The sequence below is a fragment of the Eublepharis macularius genome, chromosome 4 (assembly GCF_028583425.1).
Source record: "Eublepharis macularius isolate TG4126 chromosome 4, MPM_Emac_v1.0, whole genome shotgun sequence".
NCBI classification, from domain to species: Eukaryota; Metazoa; Chordata; class Lepidosauria; order Squamata; family Eublepharidae; genus Eublepharis; species Eublepharis macularius.
The window spans coordinates 173,809,701-173,830,917 of record NC_072793.1 but is presented as its reverse complement, the minus strand read 5'-3'; the positions used below and the strand labels follow the sequence as shown (position 1 = coordinate 173,830,917).

General features: G+C 46.4%; 1 protein-coding gene and 1 pseudogene across 1 annotated transcript in view; both read left to right on the top strand.

Annotated features, from left to right (window-relative positions):
- Positions 1–1,641, top strand: part of LOC129327110 (zinc finger protein 420-like) — a 35,882-nt gene extending 34,241 nt beyond the window's left edge. Inside the window, exon 8 of the mRNA XM_054975545.1 lies at positions 102–1,641. Coding sequence (XP_054831520.1) covers positions 102–1,156 — 1,055 coding nt within the window. The 3' untranslated portion in view covers positions 1,157–1,641. The remainder of the gene's footprint in view (positions 1–101) is intronic.
- A 1,725-nt stretch (positions 1,642–3,366) lies between these two features.
- LOC129327058 (zinc finger protein 79-like) lies at positions 3,367–20,020 on the top strand (annotated as a pseudogene).
- Positions 20,021–21,217: the final 1,197 nt, after the last annotated feature.

Genomic DNA, 21,217 nt, shown 5'->3' with positions numbered 1-21,217 from the left:
AAGTGAGGAAAGAGTATCTGATATTAGTATGTATTTGACCACCCATAACACGTTGAAAATATTTAAATGCCTGGAGTGTGGGAAAGCCTTTGCAAGGAAAGATAATCTAGCTTCCCACCAAAGAATTCACACAGGGGAGAAACCATACAAATGCTTGGAGTGTGGGAAAAGCTTCAGGCTGAGTGGAACTCTTAATTCCCATCAAAGAATTCACACAGGGGAGAAACCATATAAATGCCTGGAGTGTGGGAAAGCCTTTGGGCGAAAAAATTATCTAACTTACCACCAAAGAATTCACACGGGGGAAAAGCCATATAAATGCCTGGAGTGTGGGAAAAGTTTCAGTCTGAGTGAAAAGCTTAATTGTCATCAAAGAATTCACACAGGGGAAAAACCATATAAATGCTTGGAGTGTGGGAAAAGCTTCAGGATGAGGGGAGAGCTTACTTGTCATCAAAGAATTCACACAGGGGAGAAACCATATAAATGCCTGGAGTGTGGGGAAAGTTTCACTAAGAGTGGAAGCCTTAATTCCCATCAAAGAATTCACACAGGGGAGAAACCATATAAATGCCTGGAGTGTGGGAAAACCTTTGGGCGGAAAAGTTATCTAGCAACCCATCAAAGAATTCACACTGGGGAGAAGCGATATAAATGTCTGGAGTGTGGGAAAAGCTTCACTAGGAGTGAAAGCCTTAGTTCCCATCAAAGAATTCACACAGGGGAGAAACCATATAAATGCTTGGAGTGTGGGAAAGCCTTTGGGCGGAAAAATAATCTAGCTTCTCACCAAAGAATTCACACAGGAGAGAAACCGTATAAATGCCTGGAGTGTGGGAAAAGCTTCATTGAGAGTAGAAGCCTTAATTACCATCAAAGAATTCACACAGGGGAGAAACCATATAAATGCCTGGCATGTGGGAAAGCCTTTGGGAGGAAAAATAATCTAATTTCCCACCAAAGAATTCACACAGGGGAGAGACCATACAAATGCATGGAGTGTGGGAAAGCCTTTGGGTGGAAATCTCATCTAGCTTCCCACCAAAGAATTTGCAGAGTGAAGAAACCATATAAATGTTCCGAGTGTGGGGAAAGCTTCAGTGAAAGTGGAACACTTACTGACCATCAAAGAAGCCACACAAGAGAAACCATGTAAATTCCTGGCATGTACAAACCCCTTTGGGTAGAAAGGAATTCTAACTTCTTTTGAAGTGAACACCTTACTCGCTATCAGGGTAGATGGAGATGGCAGAGAAGCTGTAGCAAAATCAGAGTTAATCTGAATCCCTATGAGTCCCCAGCCTCAATCATCCTTGTTTTTAGGATTTATTGGATGGGTGGCCATCTTGTCACTTGGCATAACATTGGAGGGGGGGATGTAGAAATGGCCTCCACTCCTCTACCCCCCCCCCCCGGGTTGTTGGCTCTCCACTTCGACCAAGAAAAGGATCCCAAGGTGTCAGATGGGGTGATTCAAGAGCTCTCTTTCAGTCTCTGCCTTCTTTTCATTCTCATGGAGCTGTCCTCAGGTGTATAGAAAACCATACAGTTGGTATTACACTATTTTACTGTTATTCGTTACACTATTAAGTGCAGGAGTGTAAATTTGTAATCCCATTTTATTAAACTGTTGATTGACTACATTGTTTTAAATTGTGTCATCCACCATGAGCAGAAAGTAAATAAATAAAACTAATTCATTTTTACTTCGCGGATGTGGGTTAGAAAGCCCTCATCCTGTCCCCAGAGTGCAGGAAGATCAGCCCAGCGTACCTCCCCCAAGACCAAGTGTATTGGTATGCAGACTGCAAGAGATCAGATTATCTACATTTAGAATTAGCAGACATCACTCCCCCTACCCCTGGATGATTTCTCAGATGACCTTGACTAGGTGGCTGTGCTAGTCCTTCACAGGGAGAACACAGACCGAGGCCCATGCATTTGCTCAAATTCCTTGTAGATTAACCAGACCAGGGCTTTTATTCCAGCGGGAACACCTCTTGAAAATGGTCACATGACCAGTGGCCCCACCCCTGATCTCCAGACAGAGGGAAATTTAGATTGCCCTCCATGCCGCTCCAGCAAATGTATATTGGTTCCAGCATTGCGACTAGAGAAACAAGTAAATGAAGCAGCGGCAACAGCAAGAAAAGGCCTTTGACCATCTCAGACTAGCCTGGAAGATGGCCCTCTAGCTTGACACAGCTGGTCTGGCCCCCTGAATTCATACCATCAGTCATTAAGTGTTGACTGATAAGACTCCCCTCAAAGTCCACTTGGAGACTCCAACTGGTACAGCATGCTGCCGCTTGATTATTGTTAGGATCTAGGCAGTACATGCATATGACTCCTACTCCATTGGCTACCCATCAGCTACTGGGCTCAAGTCAAAGTTTTGGCTATCTCACACAAAGCCCTTCACGGCCTTGGCCCCTCATGTCTGCAGGACTGCATTTCTCCCTATGACGTTAAAGAAACAGACTGTAGACTATACTGCTGTGGGGAGGCAGTCTGTTGATGTCTGCATCATTATATATGTCATGTTTAATTACTTTTGCTTTTTTTCAGCAATGTTTTATGTCTGTATTTAGATTGATGGTTAGTTTTAGCCACGTTGGCCTGCAATAAAACAGTAGGATGTCCATCTAGGGGCACCTTTAGAGACCAACAAGATTTTTATGGTGTACGTTTTCGAGAGCAAGTCGGTGTCTGAAGATGGGATCATGTGGGTTGCGTTCGGGATTGTTGATTTGCACGGCTGCAAATCTCTGCTTTTTATTCTCCAGCACGGGAATAGTTAAGGGAAGCGAGCCCGAAATCCTAGAGCGTGGAAAGGGCGGTGGTGAGGTCACTTCCTGCTCGGTCCCCCCTCCTCCCCGGTGGGAAAGTGGCCTTTGTTTTTCCCACGCTTTCCGAAGGGTCGCCTGGCTCCTCCCGGGTGCGTCAAGGGGGCTGCCAGCCTGGGCAATCGGGGTGGGTAGGAGGGAGATGCCGAGGAGGGGACGCAGGTCAAGGGGCGACCCTAATCTGGGAAGGGGAGCGAGAGCTTCCCTGGCGCTCCTGAAGGGGAGGGAGATTTGCAGGGTGGGTGGGAGCGCAGAGCCCGGAGGGGGCGGGCGGGCCAAGGGGAGGCGAGGAAGGGGGCAGTCTTTCGGGGCAGAGCCTGGTGGGCTCTGGGAGGGTCCAGTGGCAGCCCCGGGAGTCTCAGTCCCAGGCTGGGAATAGCTGCACAGCCCTCCCCGCGGAGCAGAGTGGGCAGCGGGGCTCCAGCCGGCCGTGTCTGCAAAGGGTCTCCAGTGGCTCCGGACGGCCGAGCAAAGAGCACGGAAGGGCCGACAGGAGGTTCTCCAGAAGGGGAAAACGGCCCCCCGCGGCCCCGAACTTCCCCTGCTCCTTTTATTTCTAACATTTATGCCGCCAGGAGAGAGGTCAGAGTTACTAAAAGTTTGAACCAATCGAATAACGAGTTGCTTATTCACCCCCTGACTTTTGGGAGGGGTGGGCAGACGTCTGTGGGTAAACTGAAATCCATTTAAGCCTAGTCACATCTACAGTTGTGTTATTGCTTTAATAGCATGCAATGTACAGTTTAGAGTTTTGCCTGTAATACACGGTATTTGACGTACTTTTGGAATCAAGAACTGTGTTTCATGGGACAGCAACAGCCATGCAATCTTAACAGGACTTGTGTCCTATATAGCATTAAAATAAATCCTGTAACGCAAAAATACAAAATCATGACTAGCAGCACAAAAACTGACAGGGAAACCAGTGTCCCATAATAAATAGGCAGCTACCGCAATGTTCTAAGGTTATAAAGATGGCATAAAAGATGCTAAGATACTTGGGTGGTAAATGAAGGTGATATATGACCATCTTAAAGTCTGGCCAGTTACAATAAATCTTAAATATAACTTTGGTGAGGTGGAGGGGGGATATGGGAGCCCGGAGGCCACAGCCACAGAAGCTCTGCTTTTTCGTTCAGCATCTGGACCTGTCTGGGCAAGGCCTCTGAGGAAGGGCTCAGCTCATGAGGGAAGAGACGGTCCTTGAAGAAGCTAGATGGTAAAGATTTGTGAAGGTAAGAATTAGGCTGGAAAGCAGAGCTGCCTTTCTGTTTCCCAGAGGGAAAATACAAGACCTCTCTTCACTGCTTCATTTCAGAAATAGCAGCCAGTATCTTGGCCTCTGTTCCTTCCTTCGACCTTTAGCATCTGGGGCTGTTCCCCTGTTCATATTCATCTCTGGCTCCTTATAGCAGTTGGTGCCAGCCTTTGCCCCTCCCCCATCAGGGAAGATGTTCAGTGCGGGAGTCCCAGTTTCCAACACCCCCCAGCTCAACTGGGAAATTTCCAATGTCCTTTATAAGCCGTGTTGAAATTATGAACTTTTGCCTGGCGCAGTTATTAAGAACTAGCGATAAAGCCCGTTGTGGGAAAAAATACAACGGGCTCTAGAAAGGGGAGGGTGGATAGGCAGGCATTCCCTCCTCCTCCGTCACTGAAGGAGTGAGTGGGCATTGCCACCTTCTCCACGTGTAATCTTGGCCATGTGAAGGGATGGGTGGGCTTTGCTACCTACTCCACGCCTGATACAGACTGGGTAAAGGGGGGCGGGCATTGCGACTTGCTCCGCTCCTGATCCCAGATGGGTGAAGGGGAAACGGGCATTGCCTTCTGCTCCATGCCTGATCTCGGTCACGTGAATGGGTGGGGCTTTGCTACCTGCTTCAAACCTGATACAGGCCGGGTAAAGGGGGGTGGCATTGCCACCTGTTCCGCTCCTGATTGCAGACAGGTGAAGGGGAAATGGGTATTGCCTCCTTCTTCACACCTGATTAAAGATGGGTGAGGGGGTGGGTATGGCTGCCTGCTCAGTGCCTTATTCAGGTAGGTTGAAGGGAGTATTGCCACCTGTTCTGCTCCTTATCCCGACTGGGTGAAGGGAAGAAGGACATTACCTCCTGGTCTGTGCCCGATCCCAGTCAGGTGAAGGTGTGAGGCGGGCACCTCCAGCTGGCGGGAGTGGGCATTGCCATCTCCTTCACTCTTAATACCAGCTGTGTTAAGGCGGCAGTGGGCATGACCACCTGCTCAATGACTTATTCCAGTAGATTGACGGGGGTGGGCATTGCCAACTGCACTGATCCTGGCTGGGAAGGGAAGAAGGGTATCACCTCCTGCTCTGCGCCTGATCCTAGCCAGGTGAAAGCATGGGGTGGGCATTGCCACCTGCTCCATTCCTGATCTGAGCAAGGTGTAGCGGGTGGGCATCACCATCTGCTCCACTCCTGATCCCATCTGGGTGAAAGGGGGCAGACATTTCTACTTGCTCTGCTACTAATGCCAACTGGGTTATGGTGGGGTGTGGGTATTGCCACCTTCTCCGCTACTACTGCCAGCTGTGTTAAGGCGAAGGGTAGGCATTGCCACCTACTCTGCTCCTAATACCAGATGAGTGAAGAGGATACGGGTATTACCTGCTCCTTATTCCGGCTGGGTGAAGGGAAGAAGTGCAGGTTGAAGGGGAAGGGCATCGCTGCCTGCTTGGTGCCTGATCCCAGCTGGGTGAAGTGGGGTGGGCATTGCCACCTGCTCCACTCTTAATACCTGCTGCATTATGGCAGGGGGAGGGCATTGCCACCTGCTCCATGCCTGATACCACCTGGGTTAAGGCAGGCATTCTCCTGATATCAGATGGGTTAAGATGGGGGGTGGGAATTACCAGGGGTGGGCATTGCCCCCTGCTCTGCTAATACTACCTGGGTGATGGTAGAGGGTAGGCATTGCCACCTGCTCCACTAATAATACCAGCTGGGTTAAGGCATTGGACAGGCATTGCCACATACTCCGCTCCTAATACCATCTGGGTTACGGCGGGGGTGGGCATTGCCACCTGCTTCGCTCCTAATACAAGCTGAATTAAGGTGGTAGGTGGGCATTTAATTTAATTTATTATATTTATATTCCACCCTCCCCACTTTCGCAGGCTCAGGATGGATAACAAATACAAACACCATTAAAAACATTTAAAAACAATAAATAATACATTTAAAAACATTAAATATTACAGTTCGTGCTGCATAGTGGTTCCACCTGCTCCGCTCCTAATACCAGCTGGTTGAAGGTGGGGGGAGCGGACATTGCCACCTGCTCTGCTCTGGGTCCCAGAAGGCTGAAGGGGAGCAGGCATTGCCACCTTCCACACTCCTAATACCAGCTGGGTAAGGCGGGGAGTGGGCATTGCCACCTGCTCTGCTCCTGATCCCAACTGGCTGAAGGGGGGTGGGCATGGCCACTTTCTCTGCTCCTAAAACCAGTTGGGTGAAGATGGGGGCGTGCATTGCCACCTGCTTCACTTCTGATCCCAGATGGCTGAAGGGGGTGGGTATTGCTACCTGCTCCGCTCCTAATACCAGCTGTGTTAAGGTGGGGGTGGGCATTACCACCTACTCTGCTCCTAATATCAGCTGAGTGAAGACAGGGGACAAGCATTGCCACCTTCTCCACTCCTAATACCAGTTGAGTTAAGGCATTGGATGGGCATTGCCACCTGCTCCGTTCCTGATCCCAGCTGCCTGAATGGGGCAGGCATTGCCACCAGCTCCACTCCTGATCCCAACTGGCTGAAGGGGTGGTGGGCATTGCCACCTTCTCTGCTTCTAATACCAACCGGGTTATGGCAGGCAGTGGTCATTTCCACCTTTTCTGCTCCTAATATCAGCAGGGTTAAGGTGGGAGGTGGACATTGCCAGCTGCTCTACTCCTTATATCAGTTAGGTTAAGGCAGGGGGTGGGCATTGCCACCTGCTCCACTCCTAATACCAGCTGTGTTAAAGTGAGGAGTGGGCATTGCCACCTTCTCCAGTTCTAATACCAGATGGGTGAAGGGGGTGTGGGTATTGCCACTTGCTGTGCTCCTGATTCTGGCAGGATGAAGGGGGATGGACATTGCTGCCTGGTTGGCGTCTGATTCCGGCAGGGTGAAGATGGGGTGGGCATTGCCTTATTAGTGCCTTAGTGCCTTATTCCCATTGATTGAAGGAGGTGGGCATTGCCACCTGCCCACTCTTTATTCTGGCTGGGTGAAGGGAAGAAGGGCATTGCCTCCAGCTCTTCATGTGATCCCAGCCAAGTGAGGCATGGGACAGGCATTGCCACCTCCTCCACTCCTGATCCCAACTGGGGGAAGGGGGGTGGGCATTCCCATCTTCTCCTCTCATAATACCAGCTGAGTTAAGTCATTGGATGGGCATTGCCACGTGCTCCACTCCTAATACCAGCTGGGTTAAGGCAGGGGACGGGTATTGTCACCTGCTCTGCTCTTAATATTAGCGGGGTGCTGATATTGCCACCTGTTTCCATCCCGATCCCAGCCTGGCCTTCCTGCCACTACACATTTTCTGGAGGGATATGGTGCCTTGCCTGGGCTTCCCTCCATGGCAGCGCCCTCTGATGGTGCACCAGGGTATAAAGTGAGTCGTCTGAAACATGCTTACTCAATTATATAGTAAGATTGAATGCTGACACCTCTGCCATCTTTACTCAACAATCTTCTTACAGGATTCAGTGAGGAGGGTCCTCCTCTGCTACCATTCCACTGAACAAAATATGTTCATTCTTTATTTGTTTATTAAAATAAATTCATCCCTCACCATTTCCTTGGGCCCAAATGTGAAGCCTTCCGCCAGTCTAAGGAGCTTTCCACCTTAAGTGGCTCTTCCATTGGAGGATGTCTCCTCAGGCCAGACTAAGGCTAGTTGGAGGATGGTTGGCTCCACCCCAGGATCTCAAGATGTGTTATGGCCATTACTTCAGATATCTTGAAAAGGAGTCTAGACAAGTCACAGTGTGCTCTTTCATTTCCTAACAAAGCATTGTCTTGCCTTTGTAGGACTTAGGAGCCCTCAGAAAGGACTTGGCAGCTGAGCAAAAAGCTCTGAAATCAAAATGGGAAAGCAAAGCTCGCCTAAGTCTGAAGCAGAAAGTGTCCCTGAGGCTGAGAGAAGAGGGGAATTCTGGGAAAGATCTGTGGGAAAGATCCTGGCTGATGACAGCACCAGCTCAGATGTCCGTTGCCTGCACTTCAGGCAGTTCCACTACCAGGAGGCCAAGGGGCCCCGAGAGATATGCAGCCGACTCCACCATCTTTGCCAGCTGTGGTTGAAGCCAGAGCGTCACACCAAAAACCAGATCCTGGACCTGGTGCTCCTGGAGCAGTTCCTGGCCATCCTGCCCCCGGTGATGGAGAGCTGGGTCAGGGAATGCGGACCAGAGACCTGTTCCCAGGCGGTGGCCCTGGCCGAAGGCTTCCTCCTGAGCCAGGCAGAAGATGAGAAGCAAGGAGGACAGGTGAGGGTCTTTGATCCTGAGAACTCCAACGAGCAGAATATTGAAAAGACAATCCCGAAACTCTTCCCTGTCTATGTGCACAACCTTTTCAAGGAATCAGCCTAGAAATATTCCCTTCCCAGATGTTTCTCTGCCCTCCTCCTGTTCTAATCCCGCTCCTCTTTCTTTGTCTGGATTGGCAGGACCTTTCTAGAGGGGCTGATGCTTTTCCTGGAGCAGAGAAGGCACCATCCGATCCCAGGCACAAGCCGTTCTCCTGGGGAACCAAGTGGGACAATGATGGAAGTGCCAACCTGCTGGGTAAGGCTTCCTCTAGGACTCCTTCTTTAAGCTGTCCATTTCTGGGCTGCTTTTGTATTTTCCTGGGAATTCTCCATGGAAAAAAATGTTTCATTCCAGTCTCAGTTCTATCTTTCGAGCTTCTGCCTAGGTGGAATCTAGGCTAACGAAAAAGGGAAGAAAATGCTCTCATTGATTTAAACTATTTGTATACAGATCTGTGACAGGCCGAGAATGGAAATGTAGCCCTGAGACAAGAGCCACAGAGGGCAGTGCTATGAATCAGCCAATAAGGGCCAGGTCCTTGCATGGAATTTGTATCTGACATGGGGAACAAGCCAGGTTTGCAAGAGTGAGGATTTAAGTTGGGGAGAGAAGGGAAGAGTGAAAAAAGAGTCTGAATTAAACATCTGAGGAGGTGTCAGAGCTTTGCTTAGGCTTGTCCGACTTTTAAAAATGTAACTATTTTGTTTCTTACATTATTTATGCTGATCTCCCATTTGCAGGGAGGAAGGCCCAACTCAAAACCAGTGAACATGTTGTGGTGGAGCAGAGTAGGAGAGGTGGTGTGTAAGGAAATTGTCAGCCCAAAACGAGGTCTTTGGCAAAAATGGCTGGACTTAAGTTCAGGACTGTAAGTGTTGTCAGGTTGTGGCCTAGCTCAGAAATGATGTCTTTTAAGAGCTTTACATAGAAATTCAGTCGGATGGCGGACAGGACAGAGTCTTGGGGAAGCCCAGAGCCTCTTCCTGGCACCAATGAGTTAAAAAGAAGGGTCCCATTCTAGGGAACATACATTTGAATGGAGTCCAATAGGCTTTTGGGTGGGCCTGAGATGTATCAAAGGTGCAGAAAAGGGCTGCATGGGTCTGTGGTGAAGCTGCCCAAGCGACTTATTTCCCAGCCATGTCCTGTGCATACATCCCCCAATTCTGTCACCCCCTCCCTTTTATGTGACCTTGTATATTGTTGCCTCTCTGATTTCCTTGGCGTTCTTTTAGATTTTCACTTCCACCAAAGGTTTTTTCCTTCGTTCCCTCTCAGTATGACTTATAGTAATGGACTTCTGAGCTATTGCTAGTAGTATGATAGAACGGTCAGTTTGTGGGGTGGTTGTGAGGTATGTAAGCCTCATAGTGCTGCTAAGCATGTATAAATGAAAAGGAGAAGAAGAGTGAGTGTGAGACCTCCTCAAGATGTGCCCTCTTTGCTTGGCCCCAGAGCCTGGTAGTGGCCCTGAGACCAGGAGAGTAGTGCCCTTTGCACCCCACACAGAGAGACCTGAGCAAGCAGGACAGGTACTCAAAATAAACTATAAACCCAGAAATAAAGGAAGCAGGTGACCCCTCAGTCGAGGGGACAAAATAAAAAAGAGTAGAACGATAAACTTAAAAAGGAAAGAAGAAGGTGACCCCCTCAGCCGAGGTGGCCTTTGTCCCAGAGCCTGGCAGTGGCCTTGAGTGCCCTTACTAGCCCACACAGAGACCACCTGAGCAGGCAGGACTTGGGCACAAAATGCAAAAACCGGAAGGAATAAAGAGAAAAAAAGAAAATCCCAGAAAAAAGAAAGGGTAGGCCTCAGTCAAGCTAGGCCCCAGGCCAGAGCCAAGAAGTGTCCCAGGCTCTGGGTGGCAGTGGGGTAGAGGAAAGAAGGCACCCTTCCCAACAATGCAGACTGAAACAGAAGAGGCTTTCCAGTCTCTTCAACCAGCCAGCAGCAGCCAAGCTCACTTCCAACAATCCACTCCCTCTCTCTCTCTCCCTCCAATTCCAGCAGTAGTCTTCTCTCTCACACTGCCTGCAGAAACTGAAACTAAGAGCCAGAGAGGTGTACCTTTTATAACAAACGGTCTCATAGAGCAGAGCAGGAGCTCACTGATTGGCAGTCAGAGCTGCCTAACAGGGTTTTGAGGAATGAGATTGTGGTTCCCATGGCTACCGAAGGCCTGTCTCCCCACTGCTCCTGGCTCCCAGGAAACAGGCTGGGAGCTCCACAGTTGGAAGGGAGACCTGCCGATCAAGGTGAGCTGGGCTAAGATTGGAGTCTCCACAGCAACTGAAGGTCTGCAGACATTGCAGACCTCTGTTGCCTGGGAAATCAATGGATTGGTGCCAGCCTGTCTGCGCTCATGAACCACTCATGACCCGATGAACCGGGCCTGAAAAAGTTGTGGGGATTCATTATACGCAGTGCCACGAACTGCATGTCATGCGATTTTTGGGGTCATAATTCGATTCATGCCCATCTCTAACCCGTGCTATGTACATGGCAAAAATTGCATCCCACGTCAGCATTAATATTTAGCTTAGGTTTGTGTTCTTCCTGAAATACAATTTTCTTCTTTTTCATTTAGTCTGTTAGTTTTACGTTAGATTAATCTCGTCTTGAGTGGATTAATACCCAGCCCCAAATCCAGTCCCCTCAGACCTGTACAGTAGGGGTGGGATGGGAGGATTGAAATCCTTTTGTGAAGGAGATGAAAAGTTGTTTGTGTCTCACCTCCAGGAAGTTCATCACACCCCATTTTATCCCAACCCTTCCTGGACCTGTGATGGGTCTTGCTTCTCCTTTAGTAACTCTTGGTGCAGTCAGTAAAGATCAGCTAAACCCCACCAAATTTGGGGATTAACCTCCTCCAGGGCTTCACCTCCAACTTGTCCAGATTCAGTGTGGACTTCTTTCCCCTCAGCCATTTAATTGCCATGTGAGACAGTGTGTTGTATAAAATAAGGACTTAATGAGGAGCATCTGAGATATCAAATTTGAAGTAGGGCCTTATAGTTTCAAGAGGATAGCCATGTTGATCTGTAGTACAACAACAAGATTTGAGCCCAGTTGTACCTTAAAGACCAATAAGATTTCCATAGTATGAGCTTTGGAGAGTCAGAGTTCCCCTTGTTGGATACCTGTGTAGATTACCTTAAGCCTCAAAGAGGAGTTTACACTAAGGGACAAACTACAAGTGATGAATGACACAGGTTGGACACTTGTCAGCTTTCCTCAAGTTTTGATGGGAAATGTAAACAGCTTGACAGAATGTTGGACAAGTGACAGTTGAAAAGTCCATTGGACAGCAGTTAGAGAGCCAAGCTGCAAGACCAGGATGCCTACATTTCCCATCAAAACTTGAGGGAAGCTGACAAGTGTCCAACCTGTGTCATTCGTCACTTGTAGCTTGGCCCTAAGATGGGCTCTCTGAACTACAATGTTAGCAGCCCTGCCCTCCCTCACACAGAAAGGGTGGCTATATTATGAACCCCTTTTTCCCATGTGATCCAAGTACACAGCATATTGCCTGGGTAGGCAGAATTATTTCCAACTCAGCTAAGAGGAAAATGACTGGAGTCATGAGACAGGACCGGGTATCAGCCCCACACCTCAGAGATGTGCAAAATCTTTAAGACAAAGAGAGGTCTTCCAGCAGTGCATGCTAATCTCCTCAACCCCCTTCCGATCTTCCTAACTCTTCCTTCTCAATCAGAGTTAATCAGAGATCTGATAACTCTTCCAATCAATCACCTACTTTTACCTGTAGTTCCATCCAGGTATACTCAGTAAAGCTTTGCCAGTTTTATTGTTTCACCTCCGGAGATAGCCATTAAGCTATTGCTTTGGGGCTGAAGATGCAGTCCTGCCCTAGGGTATGTTACACAGTATAACTGGACTGCCCTCCGCCATTGTGTGTGTGTGTGTGTTCTGAGCCTACTTCTTGCTGCAAAGCGCTGGTCGCTCAAGCTGCTACTCTCTATGGACATCCTCTGCTCCTCCTAGACTGGTCAATATAGGTCTTTCCCCAAATCTCTCTCACTTTTCCTCACTGATTTCCTAGTCAACCTTGTATGCATTTCTTGTGTTATTGCTTTTTCTGCCTCACCAAAAAAAACCCCATTTCTGTTTAAACCTACATGTTCCTTAGAGAGTCCTCTGAGGGAACGATCCTTATATACATAGGTGGGAATCTCAGTTACACCCTCTCGCTAGCTCGTCTCCGTGCATGCTAATTCTCCTAATTGGCAAGGAGACCCATATTTAGGGTAACAACACAGATCTCTGGTGTTTGCAATGTAATCCTTTGCTTTTCTCACAGGCAGTGGAAGGACACTGGTAGGTCGTTCTGGACCTTCGATCCTTTGTGGTGGACTGGAAGCTGCCTCCGAGCCAACGGATCAGGTAGGGGAGGAACCCTCGGGGGCATCCCAGGGGTCTGTATCTTCTGCCAGCCCCCTCGCTCGAGGAGAACCCTGTCTTTTCCCATTCTGTCATAATGGCTCAGTAGGAATGGCATGGCTGAAGGGTTAGATCCTCCCCTTCACCCACTGGAGAGCCACTGCCAGTCTGAGTGGACAATTCTGTCCTTGACGGCCCAGCGGTCTGAGTCAGCATAATGTTAGCAGTCAGGCCCCTCCTCTCACTGAAGGGTCATTTACAGATAGGAAATCATAAACACCCTTCCTCAAAGATCATAAGCGTGAGGTACTACCTGGCCCAAAATGGATGCCGGGTAGGTATGATAACAAAAAAATACTTTAAGAGAGTCACAGTGGCTGACTGATGGCCCATTACATGGTCTGGCGATACTCTTAATTTAGGACAATGAGGTCTCCCAAGAAATTCTTGACTAATCTCATCAATGCCTGACCACACTTCCCCTCACCCATTTCCCCTAATCAGGGTATTCACCAAACCTGGTAGCTTTTCCCATCGGGTACTTACAGGGTTAGTGTCATATATGCATAACTGCATATCGGCCATTTGTGTGTGTTGGGGGGCTCTGTTCTGATAATTATGTACCATGCACTCATTTGAGAATGTACTAACTGCTGAACTAAAGTGTACCCAGCAAAGAGGTTATCTGTGAAAATATTTATTTCCATTTTCCAAGTAAGTGTCCTTGAAGGAAAGCCGCAGCTAGCGTGAAATGTATCTGTTCTCAGAGACTGCAATGTAGTGATTTCATCCTGTCTTATGTCTAGTCTAAACTAATCATGTTCCCATGTAACTTTTTGGCGTTTCACGTCAAAGTGCCAATGGCCAATAAAGGCAGGAAGTTTCCGTATAATTAGCATTGATCCTGTTTGAGTAGTCACTTTGGCCAATGAGTTTGTATATAGTAACCTGAACTGCATAGATCTCTAATAAAACTTCAACCAAATGAGGGAACCAGGGATCTACCTGCCAAGTACTGACAGTTATCAAGCACCATTCACACTTATAGTCCACCTCAGGTAGACCCATCCAGCCCCTTTGGAAAGCCCATCTAATGACTGTTTCCGAGTCAAATAAGTCAGCTTGCCCCAAGGAGCATTTTGCCCTGTATCTGTTGCCCCTAGCTGCCATTGTGTGTGTGTGTGTCTGTTTCTTCTGGGACTCATACATACATCCCCAAATCTGTTTGGGCCTTCTCTTCTTCTCTCCGTGGAATGTTGGTTGTTTCGCTGCTGCCTCCAGAGACTCCCATCTTTGAGACTCGTAATTATGGCCGTCCCTGAAACGGCTTTCTCCCCTCTCCTCTGAGTTAGCCTTGCATGTGTTCTGTGTCTGTTTGTAAGACTGCCCATTTACATCTCCTCTAATAAAACCTTTCCAGCAGAACTTTGGGCTGATTTATTTCGAGAGATATCTTAAGGGAAAAACACACGTAAATATTGGTAGAGAATCCCAGATACCCCCTCTTGCTCTGTCTCCTTTAAGCGTTACCCCAACTAATTAGGAGACCGCCTATTTGGGTAACAATAAGGCAGCATCATATGTTCAGAAGAACTCCCTCATACCTCTGTTTCACTCCCTTTTTGGACTGTGGCTTGATCTGTGAAGATAAAACATTTCTCTCTTTCAGGGTCAGGTGACACTAGAGGAGGTGTCCGTCTCTTTCACCCCGGAGGAGTGGGCTCTGCTGGATCCGGGCCAAAGGGCTCTGCACTGGGAGGTCACGGTGGAAAACTGCAGGAATCTGGCCCATCTCGGTATGGCTCCCTCTTTGCCTTTTGCTGACCAAGAGGGAAAAGAGGAACTGATGCTCTTGTTGGTCTCTCTCAATGCACCACAGGGATATCACAAGTAGCAGATCTGCCTCCTTTGCCCTTTCCTCTTAATTGAACTGAGTTGCTAATATTCCAAGTGGAGCTCATAGGGCAATGCATTTAAAACTCTTAATGAGAAGAATGCATTACTTAGACAGCTTTCAGCTCTTACCCACTCTTGCTCTGTTCCAACTCTTCCCACCCCTTACTGAGTTGGGGGTCTCTTCACAGAGATAAGTGTCCCTTCTAGTACCCCTTGACTGCATCTACATTGGGGCACTTCAGATTTGTCTGTCGCAGGCTGCCTCCTGGCTTGTCTTTGGTGGAATCTGCCGTATGAGATGGTGCTGGACAAGGGGTGGAGCATCTGCTAGTTCCATCCCTGGCATCTCCAGGTGATAGGATCCAGTAGGAGGTGATGTGAAAGACCTCTTCTTGAGAACTTGGAGAGCCATAGCCAGTCAGAGGAGATAAGATTGACCTTGACACACTGATGCATAGACTCAAGGCAGCTTCATGGGGTTGTTCCGTTCTCTGTTCTGTGTCCAAAAAGTAACCTGCTTCTGTTCTGCTACTGAGTTTACTCGGTTATTTGGACAGGTGCTGCCCAGGAAGAGGCTGCATTCTGGCATAAGACTGCTGTTTTCCTTTTCCAAGCATCTCTGTCTACCTCACCTGGGTTCTTTTTTGTTCTTACAGGGCAAGAATTCCAAAGAAGGGGAGAAGAGCAGAAAAGAGGAATGGAAGGAAAATCAAAGTGTAGCAAGAAGTCCATTGCACCTGGAGATGCCAGTTTCCATGAAATTCCAGTCACAGAACAAATTAATAAAGGGGAAAACAGGAGTAGCTTCACTCAGTGTACAAAACTCTTAGCTGGGAAATCAAGCCTTGCCCCACGTCAAGGAATGCAAAATCAGGAAAAGCCATTGGAAGAATCAGACAGTGCGATGAACTCCAAGGAAAGAAAAAACCTTATTTTACAGGAAGATTTGGATGCTCAAGAGGAACTATGTTTACATTCACTGAGTGAAAAGAGCTTCAAGTGGATAGTAGAGCTTACTTCTCATCAAATGAGCCACACAGGGGAGAAACCATATAAATGCTCAGAGTGTGGAAAGAGCTTCAGTCAGAATGCACACCTTAACTTCCATCACAGAATTCACACAGGAGTGAAACCATATCAATGCTCTGAATGTGGAAATAGTTTTGGAAGGAAGGGCACTCTTATGCGACATCAGAGGATCCACACAGGGGAGAAGCCATACACATGCTCAGACTGTGGAAAGAGCTTCAGGCAGAGTGCAGACCTTAGTTCTCATCAAAGAACCCACACAGGAGAGAAACCATATCAATGTTCACAGTGTGGAAAGAACTTCACAAGGAAGGACAACCTTATACACCATCTAAGAACGCACACTGGGGAAAAACCATATAGATGCTTAGAATGTGGAAAGAGCTTCAGCGAGAGTGGGAAACTAGATTCCCATCAAAGAATCCACACAGGAGAGAAACCATATATATGTTCTGTGTGTGGAAAAACGTTCAGGGAGAATGGAAAACTTGCTTCCCATCAAAGAATCCACACAGGAGAGAAACCTCATAGATGTTCAGACTGTGGAAAGAGTTTCAGGCTGAGTACGGATCTTATTTCCCATCAAAGAACTCACACAGGAGAGAAACCATATAAATGTTCAGTGTGTGGAAAGAGCTTCAGTCAGAGCTCACACCTTACTTCTCATCACAGAATCCATACAGGGGAGAAACCATATAAATGCTCAGAGTGTGGAAAAGCCTTCCGGGAGAGGGGAAGTCTTAATTCTCATCGAAGAATTCACACAGGGGAAAAACCATATGAATGCTCAGAGTGTAGAAAGAGCTTTAGAAGGAAGGACAACCTTATACAACATCAAAGAATGCATACTGGGGAGAAACTATATACATGCTCAGAGTGTGGAAAGAGCTTCAGGGAAAATGGAAAACTTGCTTCCCATCAAAGAATCCACTCAGGGAAGAAATCATATATTCCACTGTGTATGGAAACTTTATTTCCCATCTGAGAACTCATGCGGAATGCTCTTCAGTCAGTACACACTTTTTACAACCAATTAGAATTCCTGTTGGTGACAAATCATGAAAATCAAAATAACGGCTATACTTATATTCCTCTCTTCTAGACAGGTTAGTGCCTCACCCAGAGTGGTGAACAAGTTAATGTTATTATTATCCCCACAATACAGCTGGGGAGCTGGAGCTGAGAGGAGTGGCTTACCCAAAGCCACCTACTGAGCTCAGGGCAGTAGTGGGATTTGAACCAGTAGAGTGCTGATTTGCAGCCTAACCACTTAACCACTGTGTTACAGAATCAAAGTAATCACACAAATGTACCAAAAATTCCTATTTTTTAAGAGTATAAAAATCTTCAATAAGGTGTTCTGGATGACTCCCCTCAGGCCTCACTCAGATTTTGTTATGCTCTTTAGAAGCCACAAACTTCTAGTTAAGTTCCTATGTCAGTACATTTAATTCCTGGCTAAATGCAATAGATATTAAAGCATATATATTGCATTTTAACATTGATTAATGAAATGTTATACCATCCATTATTGTTACATAGAACAGCAAGTACATGAGTTCATAAAACTATTTTACCCAAAGGAAAGCAGGTAACAACAAGTCAGGAGCCCTTTCTGAGAAAGTGCACCCAAACAATTCAGCTTCCCAAATTTATAGGTTTTTAAAATTACATTCTAATCATAGAAAGCTATTCCATTTGATAAGGCCAATCACTCTTATAGTGCAACCCTATGCAGTGTTGCTCCATTTGAAGTCCATTAAAATCAACAGGTTTAGATTGGAATAACTATCCATAGGATTGCAGTATTAGCTAACTAAATAGGTTGTAACTTCAAACACTATATAAGGTTATCTATCTTGAAAGGTGGTCTCTGATATTAATATGCATATGAACACCCATTACACATGGATAATATTTAAATGCCTGGAGTGTGAGAATGCCTGTGGGAGGAAAGATATTCTAGCTTCCCACCAAAGAATTAACACAGGGGAGAAACTATATAAATGTCTTGTGTATGGAAAAAGCTTCATTGAGAGTAGAAGCCTTAATTCCCATTAAAGAATTCACACAGGGGAGAAACCATATAAATGCCTGGAGTGTGGGAAAACCTTTGGGCGGAAAGATAATCTAGCTTCCCACCAAAGAGAGCCAGTTTGTTGTAGTGGTTAAGAATGCGGGACTCTAATCTGGAGAGCTGGGTTTGATTCCCCACACCTCCACTTGAAGCCAGCTGGGTGACCTTGGCTAGTCCTCTGGAGCTCTCAGCCCCGCCCACCTCACAGGGTGTTTTGTTGTGGGGATAATAATGGCATACTTTGTAAACCACTCTGAGTGGGCATTAAGTTGTCCTGAAGGGTGGTATATAAATCAAATGTTGTTATTATTATAGAATTCACACAGGGAAGAAACCATTTAAATGTCTGGATTGTGGGAAAACCTTCACTCGGAGAGGAAGTCTTAATTCCCATCAAAGAATTCACAGAGTGGAGAAACCATATAAATGCCCTAAGTGTGGGAAAAGCTTTAGTGAGAGGGGAAAACTTACTGACCATCAAAGAAGCCACACAAGAGAAACCATGTACATTCCTGGAGTAAACACCATATGTGAAACCACGTAAATACATGTAGTGTGGGAAAAGTTTCAGGAGGACTGGAATGCTTAATTCTCATTGAAGAATTCACACAGGGAAGAAACTATATAAATACCCAGTGTGTATGGAAAGCTTCAGTGAGAGTGGAATACTTATTGTCCATTAAAATTAGCCACACAAGAGAAACCATGTAAATTCCTGAGATGTGGAAACCCTTTTGGGTAGAAAGGAATTCTAATTTCTCATAAAAGAATTCATTCAGAGGGAGAAAGATGTAAATGCCTGGAGTGTTGAAAGAACATCTTTTGGAGTGAACACCTTACTTGCCATCGGGGAGATGGAGATGGCAGAGAAGCTGTAGCAAAATCGGAGTTAATCTGAATCCGTATGAGTCCCCAACTTTGATCATCCTTGTTTATAGGATTTATTAGGGGATGGGTGGCCATCTTGTCCCCTGGCATAAAACTGGGGGAAGGGGGGATGGGAAATGAGCTATATGTAGAAATGGCCTCTACTCCTCTACACCCCCCTCCCCGGGTTGTTGGCTCTCTCCTTTGACCAAGAAAAGAATCCCAAGGGGTCAGATGGGGTGAGTTGAGAGATCTCTGTCTTTTTTAATGACTTTTTTGCCTCTGTTTTCTCCCTGAAGAACTCAGGCACATCTAGAGATAGTAGAAAATGTGACAGGACACCTGAGTGGCTAGTGGACATTGACAGAGAGGTTGTGGAGAGGCATCTGGCTGCACTGGATGAATACAAATCCCCTGGGCCAGATGGGGTGCACCCAAGAGTGCTGAAAGAACTTTCTAGAGAACTTGCAGAACCCCTGTCCATCATCTTCAAGGCCTCCTGAAGGACTGGGGATGTGCCACAAGATTGGAGAAGAGCAAATGTTATCCCAATCTTTAAGAAAAGGAAGAAGGATGACCCGGGAAACTACAGGCCGGTCAGTCTGACTTCTGTTGCTGGGAAGATATTAGAGCAGATTTTAAAGGGATTGATCTGTAAGCATCTGAAGGACCTCTCAGTGATCCAGGGAAGTCAGCATGGTTTTGCCCCTAACAGATCTTCCCAGACCAACCTGGTTTCCTTCTTTGATCGAGTGACCAGCTTACTGGATTGGGGGAACTCTGTTGACGTGATTTATCTGGATTTCAGTAAAGCTTTTGATAAGGTCCCCCATGACATTCTGATGGGCAAACTGGAAGACTGTAGACTGGACTATAGGACTTTTATACGTGCAAAAATGGAAAAGTGCAGTATTTCCTTCACTGGATGACTGGATTGTGAGAATGATGGAGTTAGCAGAGATGGCTAAACTTACAGCCCTGATCAGAGATAAAACATCATCTACTTTTTTGGCTAAGTGTAAGCCCCTTATTGACTTTCCATGTGAGATGGGGGGAAAAAGAACAGATGATTTGTGCATTTGATTTCTAAGAAGTAATCTAAGGGAAAATAAATAAAAAGGGGGCAATAATTAAAATATTAACTCTGGAGCTATCAGAACTATAACTACATTGTTTGTAAAGATACGATAGGTGTTGCAGAGCAAAATGGAAAATGAAATATGTATTATTTTTCTTTGTTTTTAAAAAAAGTTTGTTCTTTCTCTTTTTCTGTTCTTTTTTTCTTTTTACTTTTGTTCTTTCTCTCTGACCTTTTTATTGGGCTTTTATTCTTATTAATCAACAATAAAGTTTTTTTTTAAAGGAAAATCTTCAGCATGATTCCAGCAGACAAGTGACACGCATTTCCTTCTGGCTTTGGAACGCCTCCAATTCAAAGCCTCATAGGAGGTGCCATTACAGGAGTTACAAATATGTAGATCCCTTAAAGACGTGCAAAACAAACGGGAATACAACCGGCAAACCGATACCAGACAAGATGACCAACCGGTAGGCACAATCACAAAAAGTCAATAGTGATTATAAAGAGTGCATAATTTATCAAATGCAAAAGTGCAAAGTGCAATAAGTCAATTCATGTGCCATAAATAATCCATAAATATGTACAAAATGCATACAACAAGTATTTATACAGAAGATATTCCAAATCCGCAATCCATATACAGCAGTAATTCTACAATTTTAATGCTCACATGAGCAATCATTTAATAAAGTGCAATAATGGAGTAGTACAGGCAGGCGCAACTACGATGAACCTAGATGACTCAAGGTAAGTGACCACCAGTCCCATGTAGGGTATGAATGCCAAGGGGCCAAAAGCCGACGGGTTGATGCGGGGCAAGATTTCCAATTCCCGTTTCGCACGTCTTCTTCTTGGGCAAATATCTGGTGAGCTGAAAAGGTGAATAATCATAAACCTAAATACAATCCTTATGACATTAACCAAAGCCACAATGTGCTGTATTTAGCACAATACTCACACACTGGTCACCTGCGCTCTTTTACTCCATGTACTCACTGCACCACAAGGGATACGGACTTGGGGCTGTCCCAGGAACTAGACAGCAACTGTGGAAAACAGACAAATGAGACTATTGCAACATAGAGTAGGCAATATGGAGGGACTGTGGGCAACAGACCTGACAGTGGCCCCCTAAGGAGGGACTTTTAACTCAGGTAATAGGGCTGTGCTGCAAGAAATGGCTGAGAGAGATCTTTTGGTAAAGGAACAAGGACTAGACTATACTGCCAAGTGCTGTCTGTTGATGTCTGCGTCATTAAATATATGTCATGTTTAATTACTTCTGCTTTGTCCCTGCAACGTTTTATGTCTGTATTTGTATTTATGCTTACTTTTAGGTGGGGGAACCATGTTGGCCTGCAGTAGAACAGCAAGATTTCCATCCATGACATATGGCTGCAAATCACTGCTTTTTATTCTCCAGCACTGGAATGTTTAAGGGAAGCAAGCCCGAAATCCTAGAGCAGCAG